The 13,174-nt window shown below is 42.0% G+C and overlaps 1 protein-coding gene across 1 annotated transcript; it reads right to left on the bottom strand.

The window, feature by feature from the left end:
* Positions 1-8,384: 8,384 nt before the first annotated feature.
* LOC109037712 (uncharacterized) lies at positions 8,385-12,899 on the bottom strand. Its single transcript, XM_019052505.2, has 2 exons — positions 12,424-12,899; positions 8,385-9,865 (listed from the first exon to the last, which is right to left on the bottom strand). Exons 1-2 carry the CDS (start codon positions 12,874-12,876, stop codon positions 9,437-9,439), a joined length of 882 nt encoding a protein of 293 aa, XP_018908050.2. The 5' UTR covers positions 12,877-12,899; the 3' UTR covers positions 8,385-9,436.
* Positions 12,900-13,174: the final 275 nt, after the last annotated feature.

Here is a 13,174-nt window from a genome sequence, read left to right as displayed (position 1 = left end):
CACGTCGCGCCGGGCCCGAGAGGAATAAACATTAGTATAAAGGATCGGATTCAATTACGCCCGGGCCCCGGAAAATTACTGTATTTACAATATATTACCGTAGACATCCGCGCTAGGCGCTGCGCCGGACTCCCGGTGGCTTATGGGAACTTAGCTCATCGTGTGAGCAGGAGCTGTCAAGCAGCGTTGCCGCCTTCGCTCTGTGAATTTTGACCACTGGGAATCTTCATAAATACCGCCTTTGTAGCGAAGAGAGCAGCGAGTGTCACAGAGAAAAAAAGAAGGTGTTTGCATTTCGGGCATCTTAGAATTTCTTCGATCTAGGAGGCGGCAAATTTTGCAATTTTTTTTTTTAAATTTAGGTATAAAAATAAAATTGCAAACGGGAAAAGGCGACAAAATCTTGCATTTCCTGTGAGTATCGTAATTTCTAATTTTGTCGTTTTGCGGTGATACAAAAGACAGCGCCTTTAATTAGTCGAGTTATGAAAGAAACCAAACACGCAATTTGGCCATAACGCTCTTTCAAGAACATTCTTGGCCGTTTTGGTCTGACATTGGAATCTGAATTTTGTCAGTGATATTTTTGTGTCAGAAGGTTGGCTGCCCTTTCATTAGTCTAGTTAAGAGAGAAACCAAACACGCAATTTGACCTGGAGCGGCGCGGCGCAGAGAGCAATGATGACGAGGACTTGAGATGAAAAGGAGAGGCACTCGGCAGGGCGGTCGGCATGCAACACTTATTAGCGCCTACAAGACTGCACGAATACTTCAAGCATTGCATCAAACACAGTGCGGTCATTGCGGACAGCGTGAAATGGATAGCGCCTACAAGAATGCATGAATACCTCACGCATTCCGGCAAACACAGTGCGATCAGCGTGAGACGCAAAGCGCCAACAAGACTGCGGGAATACTTCACGCATTGCGTCAAACACAGTGCGGTCAGCAGCGGTCGCCGTATATCGCATAACGCCTACAAAACTGCATAAATACTTCACGCATTGCGTCAGACACACCGTAATAATCTATTCTCTTCCACAGCTTCAAATGGGAATGTTGCCTTAACTCTCAGTCTAAAGGGATTGTATGCTGAACCACCGAGTACCTATTGAAACTATTCGGTCCGTACGTCGTGGTTTCTTTTTCCATGTCCTGACACGAGGGCGAGGGCCAGTTCATCGACTATTCCAGAAATTGAAGATCGGGCTCATCCGATCTTGCACTGAAAAAAAATTCTCGGTGTTTTTACCAAGGTCCGTTGGTACCTTTACTATCGCACTTTTTTTTTACCAATTATTGGTAATTTTACCAAGACAGAATGGTAAGCTTACCTAAAAACCAGTATTTTTACTGTTTTTTCCAGGTAAGAATACCACTTTTATTGGTAATCGATTCCCGGTAACTTTGCCATTTTATCTCGGTAATTCTACCACAGTCGATAAAAAATATTGGCCTTTTTACCGGGAATCAGTAAAATTACCGAAAAAGTCAATCATTTTACCGAGATTTGTAAAATTACCAATTCCATAAATGATAATTTTACCAAGAAAAAACTGGGATCAAATAGAACCCTGAATTCTTGGTAATTTTACCCTTTTCCTAGTTAATACACCGAGATTTTTTATTCAGTGTGAGGTTCCCCCGGGAGATCTGACAACAGAACCGGAGAGTGGGGCCCAATCCAAGAATGCACGGATGCTCCACCGCGAATGGGCGCACGGACACCGGCACCATCTCGTGTGAAATCATTCGGACGCGAGAGAAAGAGAGGTTCGCCAACTCGCCCGATCGTGGCTCAGCTCCTCTATCATGCAGCATCCGTTTTATTTGATTAATTTCCAACGTTTCAATTGATACTCCGCGCCCCACCCCTCGCCCTATCGCCTTTCTCGCGGCTTCCAGCCGAGCGGTCCATCGGAGTTCTGTTACCGCGTTGCCGTCCTCTAGGAGATGGGTAGAGGTTGAGAACCTTTGTACTGAGAGTGAAGACAATGCGTATCCATTTCTGATTGGTTCCCATATTTTAGGCCCCACTTGAAAAAAAAAACACATTGGATCTAGAGGCCAGACAAAAACATCGACAAGAAAAAATACTCTTGATTCAATCAGATTTGAGCTGAAATCAAGAACCAAGCCTCTTAGTTTGAGCGGATTTCCTTTTGATTTAAGCTTAAATCTGATTGAATAAAAGTCCTTTTTCTTGTCAATGTTGTCAAGAGTCTGGACTCTAGATCCAATGTGTTTTTTCCCCCCAGTGCCTCACAGTTTCACAAACTGAAATAAAGATGACAGTTTCATCGATAGCAAAAATTATAAACTGGAATGGACTGGGACATAAAGGATACGGCAAGGAACAAATGAAATGAGAGGTGGGACGGAGATAGGAATTCGGGAATGGGTTGATCAAAGATTACAAAAAACGTCCGATTCGTGTAATCTTTATTCCAGTTTGTGACATCCATGGGCCGAGTTGTCTTAACTCTCTCTATAGAGGGACTCTAAAAAGAGGTTGAGAAGACACTGAAGGATCCACTCGTGATTGGACTTCTTAAAGGGCCGTTCAAGTGTTACGAAGCGTATTTAGGAGAAATGGGGGATAGAGCCAGCGTTGTGGTGTGTTATACAGGGGAGGAGGTCGAGCCCAGCCTTACGTAATAAATCCGAGCCAGGGGGAAAAATTTTGAAAAAAAAAAAAATTTCAAAAAATTGAAAATCCAGCCTTTTTTTCAAGCTGTTCTCCTTGCATTTTTTTAATTTTCTTAAAATTAGAGGGGAGAGGGGGGTTGGGTTGACGTTACGTACGTAATTCAAAAGGGGGATGGGGTGCAGGGTTGCGTTAGGGGTTCGTTACAGGGCGGAAAGGGGGAGGTAAAAAAATCCGAAAAAGTGCGTTACGTAATAGTTAAAGCCCGTAAGCTTTTGGGAGCGCTTATGATCGCCTTACCCCCCCCCCCCCCCCCATGTGGATAATTCAAAAGTGCAAAGAGGGTTGCAAGGGTCAGGGAAAACCTGGAGGAACCTGGATCAAATATTTTGAAAGTCAAGAAATCTCGACCTGGGTCAGGGAAATTCTCAGGGCTACGACACCTAAAGGTACAAGGATTTCCAGCCACTAGACTTTTCGGCTGGCAACGCCGATGTACGCCGTCAAATAGCCAAGACATCTCCACAAATGTGTCCGTGCACACAAGGTATAGGAGATGCCCGTCTGTTCTCCCTCAATTTTTCCCGGCCGGGCGAATAGCATGGTCCGTTTTCCGACGGCAAGAGCTGTTGCCGGTAATGACGGGGTTGCTGACTGATGAGTGGTGAGTGGTGAGCGGTGTGCGGTTCGATCACGTATTCGGGATTGTTTTCGCACCCCGGTGCCCGGTCCAGACCGCAGAACAGCAGCCGATGCGAGCAGCGTTTAACGCCACTCAACCTGCGGTCCGCCGCAACACCAGGAGTAATCTCCTTGCGATAATTATGTGTGCTTGGTTCGCGGATCCATGAGAGTGTGTTTGTGTTGCGAAAAGCGAGCGTTTACTTGCAGCAGGGAGTTTACTGGCCGCTACGCAACCCAACCCCTTGGTAGGTGCTGGTTCAAGTATTACGTAAGGCACTAAGGGGGTGGGGGGGGGGGGGGGGGTTTAGCCAGCGTCGCGGTGCGTTTACACGGAGAAAAAACCTCGAGTACCGATATTGAGAGAGTATGGCCACTAGGCCCTATGGAGAGGCTTAGGACCCAAAAATGGCGGTGCTTTGTTTTGGTTTTTGTGGATGGGAGGGGGGTCATTGCCAACTTTTGACGGTTACCATCAACCGTACTTGCTGCCAACCTTACTACATTCAAGATAATTTTTCTCAAAAATTGCACACGATTAGTCTTAAAAATATGTAAAGAAGTCGCAAGAGTGCATTTGAGTGAATTTCTCGTTACGATAAGCAAAGAAAACTACATTTTGAGTCATTTTGCATTACATTAATTTATGGCGTCCGCCATTTTTGGGTCCTATGGGCTCCATTCAGCCTGAGATGGCTGAGCCAATCAGAGGTGGTAACGCCAGTGGCCATACTCTCTCAATATAGGTACTCTAAAAAATTGGCCTCCGGCCAATTTATGCGCGGCGCTTCGCGCCGCGTACCGGCGCTACGCGCCGGCATTTGGGGGGCTTCGCCCCCCCATCCGCTTAGCGGATTGGTGCGGGGACCGCACGGGACTTTCTCGCTCGAGCCGGCGCTTCGCGCCGGCATAGACACTTTTACTGGAATATTTAGAAAAATACTGCCAATTTTACAAAATCATAAAGTTTGATTGGAATTTTGATCACAGGATAATAGTTATGAAATTTTTATTCAAACCATTGAACTTCATTGTAAATGTCTTCGCGATATGTGGTGAATTCATATATTCGGACTCGACTTGTTGATTTTATGAGGCATCTTCAATTAAATATGTAATTGATTAACTAAGTCTCCTGTCAAAGATGGCGATCCGTAAAAATCTTAGCTTTTCTACGATTCATTAGGATCCATTAGATTCATTGACATCATACTTCAGATACGATTTTATATTATAATCTCTCCTTAAGCACGGTCAAAAGCCATCAAATATCTACTTGAATGGGTAGAATGACTATTCGATGTTCAAATAGTCTTAAAACTAAACGGTTTTCGCTTAGCATCTCCCAAATTTTAAATTTGGCGGGCGAATCTACCTGCTGGAAGGTTCACGACACGCCCGCCAGGAGCGCCATCTCCTTACCGCGTATCCCCGTAACTCAAAGCGAAAACAATAGAGAGCGCCATCGACAAACGTCAACGAGAGACAAGTCAACAAACGTCACGTTATAACAATTATAACCTCCTTCATTAACAAGCATTAAATCAGTCATATTTGTGCCGAATTATTACATTATATTTGTGCTTAGTACCTCGTAAAAAGGAACCGCAAAAGATGGAATCTGCCGGGATTCTAAATTCATTAACAACAAACATATTAGTTTTTAATAAAGATCTAAGTGTCAGTTCTTGGCGTTAGCTTGATGATTCATAGTACCTTTGTAATGTGAGTATGTATCTAATTAGTTGTCTAATTTTGCTTTGTGATTACCTACGGAGTAATTTTGGAAATACTATATGATGCATTATATAAAGCATTTGAATTCCTAGGTTTCACCTGACTCAAAGCGTTTGCTGCTATTATCTAGAAGCGCTCCGACTCATTTATCAGAGAATTGAGCGTTTCCTATCGGCCCCTCTGCAATTATGAGATTAGTCCATGAATCCTTTAGGAACTTAAATTAATGACTCAGATGGTGCTTTTGAGCCAACTTTCAAAGAATTAAAGGCATTTTTTCAAAATCTACAGTCCATGAGCTCTCCGTGTGACCGAAGTGCTCTCCTCGCTATATGACGCGTAACCCTTCAATTTTTAGTTTAGTCCAAAGACCTCGTAGGAACTTAAATTAATGAACCAGGTGGTGCTCTGATGCCAACTTTCGAAGAATTGAAGGCATTTTATTTTATTTTTTTTCAAATTTACAGTCCTTGAAAATGAGCTGTTTCGCGGAGCAAAGTGCCCTACTTTTGGGCCTCGTATCTCTTGAATTTTGAGTTTAGTCCAAAGATCTTTTTGGAACTTAAATTAATGACCCAGGTGATGTGCTTGATGCCCATTGTTAAAGAATTAAAGACATTTTTCAAAATTTACAGTCTTTCAAAATGAGCTTTCCGTGTGATTTTGCTAAAAATGGACAATTGAGCGTAGCCCCCCCAAATTTTAGCGTACCTCAAAATCGTTGAACGTGCATAAGGAGACCATAGATATGGTGTCCTGTGCCAATTTTGAATGAAATCGAACAGATAGATTCTGAGATATCGCTGTAGACAGATTTGGGGGACGCCACACGGACGGACACACATTTTTTCAAGTATGGTTATTTTTACTCCTGGGACCTTAAAACGTCTAGAAATGATGAAATTTCAACTTTTTTTTTTTTTTTTTTTTGGAGGATGACAATACTTCCTCTCTACCCTATGGGAGCGAGAAAGTAAAAACCTCGTGCGTGGGACCCGAAGTTTAGGTCATATGGATCTCTGAAGTTTTCAGATTGAGCATCTGAACACTTAAAGTGTAGCTGTCGAGGTTCGTATCACACATCTATACTGTTGCCCAATTTCCTTGCGCAAATGGTTTTTATATGTATACTAGGAGAATCTTGGGAATTTGCATCTAAAATGTACACTAATATTTCTTTTGATCTCGTGCACAGTTAACTCAGAAAAATTTCGCAAACACATTCCTGTAAAAATTTGAATTTTTTGAGTCAATAATTTTGCGACCTTGGCATTGATTTACGTTCCTGCGTCCGGGAGACGATGATCCATGACGCACAACGCAGAGGGGTAAAATTCCCCTTTAAGGTGGAAACTCAAATTGTTCAGTACCTATAGAGGGAAAACCGGTTTGGGGTCCAAAACACAATTCTCAGTTGTCGGTGCTGATCGCTTGCTATTACTCTCAAGAACATTGGGTAAAAGTTTCATCAAGCACTGATTTGCATCATCAATGATTTTGTGACCGTTTGAGGGGAATCCAGAGGCGAGGCACGATAATCGACTATCGATATCATTCCCATTGAATCTACGGTAAAGAATCGATTATTATGGTGTTCGTTGCGAACGCCCTGATAATCGATCTTTTTTTATAGATTTCAAAGGCACATCAATCGATTCACGCCGCTGGATGAATGATTTTCTGCCCGGCAACAGTATTGATAACCTTTAAAGGCGGTTTTTTTTCCGAATTTTCCGCTTTTCGTCCTTGAAATTTGAACTTTTTCAAAGCGTAATTTTTTGGCACCAATCGTTGATTTTTGCGCCAATTGATGCAAAATTGAACTTAGTAAGCTATGGCACAATGGACCACTAGACAAGGTACGAATTTCAGCATTCTGATGCATGTTTCTTAACCAGAATCTCACGTAGAACACGATTCGCGCAACGAAAATAACTGAAACTAACTCCTAACGAAGATATTAACGTTTCCTTTTCACATTGGTTACGAGGAATTTGAACTGCCCGCTCACAAGAAACTCAAAGCTCCACGTGAGTCAAATCGCGCACTACAACGGTTTCAGCAAGCTTCTCAATCGAGCAATGTTCATTTCCCACCGTGTATCTTTCAAACTATAAACTACTTGCTATAGCTGAGCCGAAGCGTCAAAATCGAGGTTGCCGAATTTTTATATCGCATAGATTGTCATGATAACGTCTAGCGCGCGATGTGAGTCACGTAGAGCATTGAGTTTTCATGAGCGGGTAGTTTGAATTCACGCATCAAGAATCATTAAAATCTTCGTAAGGAGTTGATTTCGGTAATTTCCGTTGTGCGCATCGTGTTTTACATGAAATTTTGATTAAAAAACATGTATCAGGATGCTGAAATTCGTAGCTTGTCTAGTGGTCCATTATTTTATTTTTATTTTAACCCTTTAAGGGACATTTTGCCTCGATTCTTAGGAACTAAGTCTAGATAATGTTCAGTATCTCATCTCACGGAAAGGTCTCCATTAGTTTTAAAATCATAATTTTAATTCAACTTGTTATGAACTGTTTCAGGTATGTATCTGAGTGTAATCCCTCTTCGAACTAAAGCGGCTTCAGATAATGGTAAAAATATGCATGGTGTTTTTCTGAAGATAGTTTTATTACTAAAATTTCACTCGAATACAACTAATCAGTCTAATATTAGAATTTACAATAAAAGTAGTAGGTGATGAATCCACTAAGAAATACGAAGACTATAAACGTAATAACTAATTGTAAATAATTTGTATTATTCTACTATTTTATATTTCGGCATCAAAGTTTTTTCATTTTTCTGTCTCAGCTACTTTGACATAATGAGCCGTTCAAGTATTATAGCAGTCATTTTGGCCAACTTTTTGGCCCACCCTCTCACCTTTCTTTGTATAAACCGTTAACCAACCTCTTATTCACTTTTGAATTACGCAAAAATAGCCCATCATCCCTCTCAATTTTTCAGAAAATAACAGAAAGCCTGAAAAATAGCTGGACATAATTATTTGTATTGAAATTGACCTTTTTCTCTTTCCTTTTTCATGTGGAAGGTATACGGAGGAGTGAGCTTTACCCCTTCCCCTCGTAAGACCCCGTATATAAGGCAAGCTTCCAACCAGACTCTCCCCTCCCCCCTTAATTAACGAGTGAAATATTTGAACGAAACCTAATAGGTTTAATTTAGAATATATCTAAAAGCTTGAATAGTGTTGCAGGTATTCACTAGGAGATGACGAGAACACAAAAAGTACTGTACGTTACTAGCACATAAAAAAATCGAGCCTGAAAATAATAACCATATAAAAACTTCATGCTACATTATAAAGCTTTGTATTTTATTTGGTACTTTTACACGCGCTACACACATTTTTTTAAAATACGTTTACTCCATTATAAAAAGTAAAATAAATGGAAATATATGAAAAATCGTATAATGCTATGGTAGGAACTTGATACGGTAAAAATAATATATACACGATACGTTTATTGTAAGACTAAACTCAATGCCTATGCCATTCATAATGCTTGGTAACTGTTGGATTCAAGTATACTTACTTCTTACCTCTCAAATGGACTACATTTTGCAATTTGGAACTATGACTTCTTGCCCGGTTTAAAAACAACGTATGTGCCATTAGTTTCCATATACACACAAGTGTTTTTCCAAAAAAGCCAGAATTTATAGTTCCAAATTGCAGAATGCAGTCCAAATAGTTTTCATTCATTTATATTATGAACATAAGAGGCATAAAAATCTCAAGTAATTCTAAAAACGTAAAATAATGGTAGGATTGATAGAACAAGTCACACAAAAAGGACGCTTTTCTTGACATTTTTGAAAAGCGATACCTACATTTTCTATGGTGCAAAAATACCACTAAAAGCTAAATCAGGTACCTAATATAGCAACTCTGAGCCACAGGACAAGAAGAATAGAATATTCTAGGTTTTATTCAAAGGAAGAACTTAAATTTGATAAGTTGTTTCTGTTTATTGAGCTTTTTCCAAGTTTCATGAGCAGGGATACGATCTTTAGACAGAGTTTAACAGAAAAGAACCAAGTCATATCGAAAAAGATCACGAAAAATCACGACGGTTTTTAAAAATTGCCGTTGAGTGGTTTTCCATTTAAGAGACAAAATCTGACTGGAAATCTGCAAAGTTGAAAATCGAATTATGGGGTCCGGGAGTTTCGGCGTCAATATTTTGTCTCTATTTCTGGGGAGAAGTTTAGGGAGGTATTGAAACTTAGAATTACTCCTACCTCATAGCTGCCTCCACAGTAAGACTTGACTCCTTTCTCTTTAATTCAGTTCACACGATCTCTGACACTTTCGAGGGGAGATGCTCTATGCTCTACGCTGACTCAATTCGAACCGGCTGCTTTTTCGGCCTTGGCGGCCTTCTTGGCCCTGCGTCTCTCCTGCCAGCTCTTGTGCCACTTGCTGACTTGGTTGCGGATCGGCTTCGTGGCTACCCCGACGTTGTGGACGATCTTGGAGCCTGTCATATGGGCGCGGCAGTAGGATGCGAGATGTGTGCGTGGTATCTCTTCACCGGGTTTTTGTGCGGTGTAGCAGGTGCAAAGGGAGGTATGACGCTTCCCGGGAAGAGTGTAAGATTTGTCGCAGACACCCCCGATGAAGTCCGAGCAATCCTTCGCGAGGTTTTTCAACCCCATCATTTGCGGGTATTCCTTTTGTATCTGTTGTACTCGAAGCGAAAGGAGAACGCACTGCTCCCTGCACTTCACGTGACGGTCTTCGTCCCCGGCCTGGACCTTCTTGTAGTCACACTGCAATCCGATCGAAAAGTTTCACAGTTAGAAAAAGTAACCAAAATTTTATGTTGATGTGGGAGGTAAAATTCAAATGTTCAGCGGGCTGATTGTTGAAATCGACAGACAAAAGGATAGACAAAGAGGACACAGGGAGTATGGAACGATCCTATTGGTAGAAGCGGGTGGTTGCAATGGTCATAGGAGGTAAGTAATAGACTAACTAACGGAAACCCACGAAAGAACCCATAATAGTCCAGCATTCTCTCACTTAGTCTATAAGAACCAGCCATTTCAACCAATAGGATCGCTCCATACCCCCTATGTTTTCTTTGTCTGTAGCTTCCTAGGAGCTAGAATCCAATTGGTTGACACTGGTGGTTCTTAAATAATAAGGGGGTAAATGATGGACTAACCCCTCGGGTCTGTCGTGGGTTGACGTTAGTTAGTCTATTACCTACGTCCTTTGTCCATTGCAACTATCGGCTTCCACCAATAGGATCCCTCCATATCCTTTTTGTCTCCTTCGTATATAGCTTTGTCTATCAATTCCAACAATCCGCCTGCGTTTAATTTTCTCCGGTATAGTTAACCAAACATTTCTGTGAAAAGCTGTTGAAACCCGTGAATTTTAGTCACTGTTGTCTAAGATCAAACTCGGATCTAGTTTTGAAAATCCAATGCGTTAGCCACTCGTAAGTCGCGATGGATTCAGAATTTCAGATAACCAAGATTTTCGGTCGTATGAACCGAAGCTCCGTTTCTGTTACCGGAAACCTCGGTATTTCAGTAATTTTCACTAAAATTTTTCATTCTCAGTGTAAAGAGTGAATCAGAATCATTTTTGAGTAGGGTAGGGTCGAATTAAGTAAAATTTAGTCAAATTTGACTCAATATAATTTTCAGAATGCGAACAGTATTTTACTTGTATTTTTGACATTGAGAAGAGATGTGGAGAGGGGATGAATCTGCTGTAGTCTACGAGTGTCGGAATAAAATAACGAAATGAGGTGTGGAAACGCTACAGTGAAAAGTGTTTTAACTCATGGGTCTTGGATTCGGCAGATGAAGGAACAAATGCAGGATTTGCGAAGATTCATCGAGAAGGATTTCAGGAGGCTGTCAGTAGGAATTACAAAAAAAAGATCAGATTCGCGATGATAGAGTGCAACGTCAACCCTTATATCGACGGTGAAACTACCAAACCACGTATCTCGTTTGCGGTGTTTAAAAATCTACGCTCACATTTTATTTTTTTTGAAGTAGACCACATCAATAGCATTTCTTGAAATTCTCACAGAATTTTCTCCCCATTAAGAGGAAAAATCACAGAAATTTTCAAGACTGAACGTTAAGTAGTTTTTCATTTAAAAAATAAAGTATGACAGGAAGTCTGCGACGTCGCAAACCGAGATACGTGGTTTGGTAGTTTCACCGTCGATATGTATGTTGAAAATGACACTGTATTAGAACATGGAAGGAGTGAGAGTTGGACATAGGTATCAGGATCGGCAAGTTGGTGCAGGGTTTTCCGACTTGGATACTGCTACGTGAAAGAAAAGTCCTTGCACACACGAGATGATTTGGATTGGTTTACACGTGTCGATGGCAGGGGCCAATGGATGTCGTTAGAGTCCCTTTATTATGAGAGTAAAGACAATGTGAATTCATTTCTGATTGGTTCCCGTATTTTAGGCCTCCACAGTGTCACAACCGGGAATAAAGATTACTATTCATCAATTGCAAAGATTATAAATGAACTAGAATGGACCTGGGAATGGGGTGCGTCAAGGAACAAATGGCATTAAAGAGGGAACGCAGTTAAGAATTCGGGAATGGGTTGAACAAAGATCACAAAAAACGTTTGGTTTGTGTAATCTTTATTCCCGTTTGTGACATCCATGAGCCGCATTATCTCAACTTTCCCTACAAAGGAACTCTAGGTGAAAAAAATAAAATTTGTATTGCTCTTCTCTGAGGTGGATCTAATAGGCATTCGTATAGATCGGCAACTATTCGGACTCCGTGGCCACGCTAGGAAGTATCTTTTCACAATGAAGGCGTTTCTAATTTGTCGGCACTCTTCATCACAGAATCATGTGAAGCAATCGCGTTTGCTCTGCAATTCAAGATACTATGCACGGTTGATTGAGTTTATCAATGGTGCAACTATTCGGCCTCCGTGGCCACGCTAGGGAGTATCTTTTCACAATGAAGGCGTTTCTATTGTGTCCGCCACTTTTCATCAGAGAATCATCAAAAGCAACCGTATGTCTCACTAATTCACGTTGTTGCGCTATTGATTGGGTTTTTAAATGATGCAACTATTTGACCTCCGCGGCTACGCTAGGAAGTATCTTTCACAATGAAGGCGTTTTTAATGTGTCAGCATTCTGCATTGAAGAATTATGTGAGGCAATTGGGGGCACATTGGGGGCAATTGGGGGCATTTGGGTCACAAAGGGACTCTAGATGTCGTAAGGATTTTATGTTGGGGATAGGATGCTTACTCTTGCGACCAACTTTTAGTCATATTTCTTAAGCTGTACAAGACTTATTTGAAAGATGAAACTCACCACTTGCTCGAAGACCTTAGGCGAGCTGAAATCGACAAAACCGCCTCTCCAACCGAAAGTCCCCGAGCGAGGAAGACCGGACGCCCTCTCAGTCTCGTATCCGACCTGTCTGGCGGCAGCCCTCTCCGCCTCCAAAGCCGCCTGTCTAGCCGCCTCCAGTTCCGCCGCCTTCCGCTTAAGTTCCTCCTCTTGCTCGGCCAGCCTCTTCTGCTGTTGGTGAATTTCCTCTTGTTGCTGCTGTATATACTGCTGTTTACTTTCGAGCTCCTTGATCCTTTCTTGGGCGGCGGCCAGTGCCTTCGCTATTTCGGCGTGGCTGGTTCCTTCGGTGTCCCTTATTCGGGCGGGTGATGCCGCCCCACTACCACTACGAGGGGTGCTGCTGCCGGTGGAACACACAGCTACCACGAGGGAGCACAAAATCACGAGGCACGAGGTTCGTTGGATGAACATGGTTGAGGTTGTAGCGACTGTGGGAGAGGAACATTCTGCCGCGCCTTTTTAAGCGGTAGGCGTGCGTCACGGAAACGCAGACGGGAAAACGGGAGGATCATTTTTTTTTTGGCGGCTCGCATCAGCGTAAGGCACGCCACTTCCCGGCTTGACGCGGGATTCTGCGAGGTTGTCACCTCGGACATTTACTTTTTTTTAAAAATAATTTTACGCGGAAAAAGCGTGAAGTAGGTGCGAAGTGAAATCTTCATTATCATTATGTGCTATTCTGTGACAGGACTACATTAGAAAAAAAAGT

Source organism: Bemisia tabaci, chromosome 10 (genome assembly GCF_918797505.1).
Source record: "Bemisia tabaci chromosome 10, PGI_BMITA_v3".
Classification (NCBI taxonomy): domain Eukaryota; kingdom Metazoa; phylum Arthropoda; class Insecta; order Hemiptera; family Aleyrodidae; genus Bemisia; species Bemisia tabaci.
Note: the sequence above shows the minus strand (reverse complement) of the source record. Positions and strands in the feature narration are given on the sequence as shown.

Coding starts and splice junctions, on each gene's coding strand:
- LOC109037712 (XM_019052505.2), bottom strand. CDS start 12,876: ATGTTCATCCAACGAACCTCGTGCCTCGTGATTTTGTGCTCCCTCGTG. Junction 9,866..12,423: donor CTAAGGTCTTCGAGCAAGTG/GTGAGTTTCATC, acceptor ATCGGATTGCAG/TGTGACTACAAGAAGGTCCA.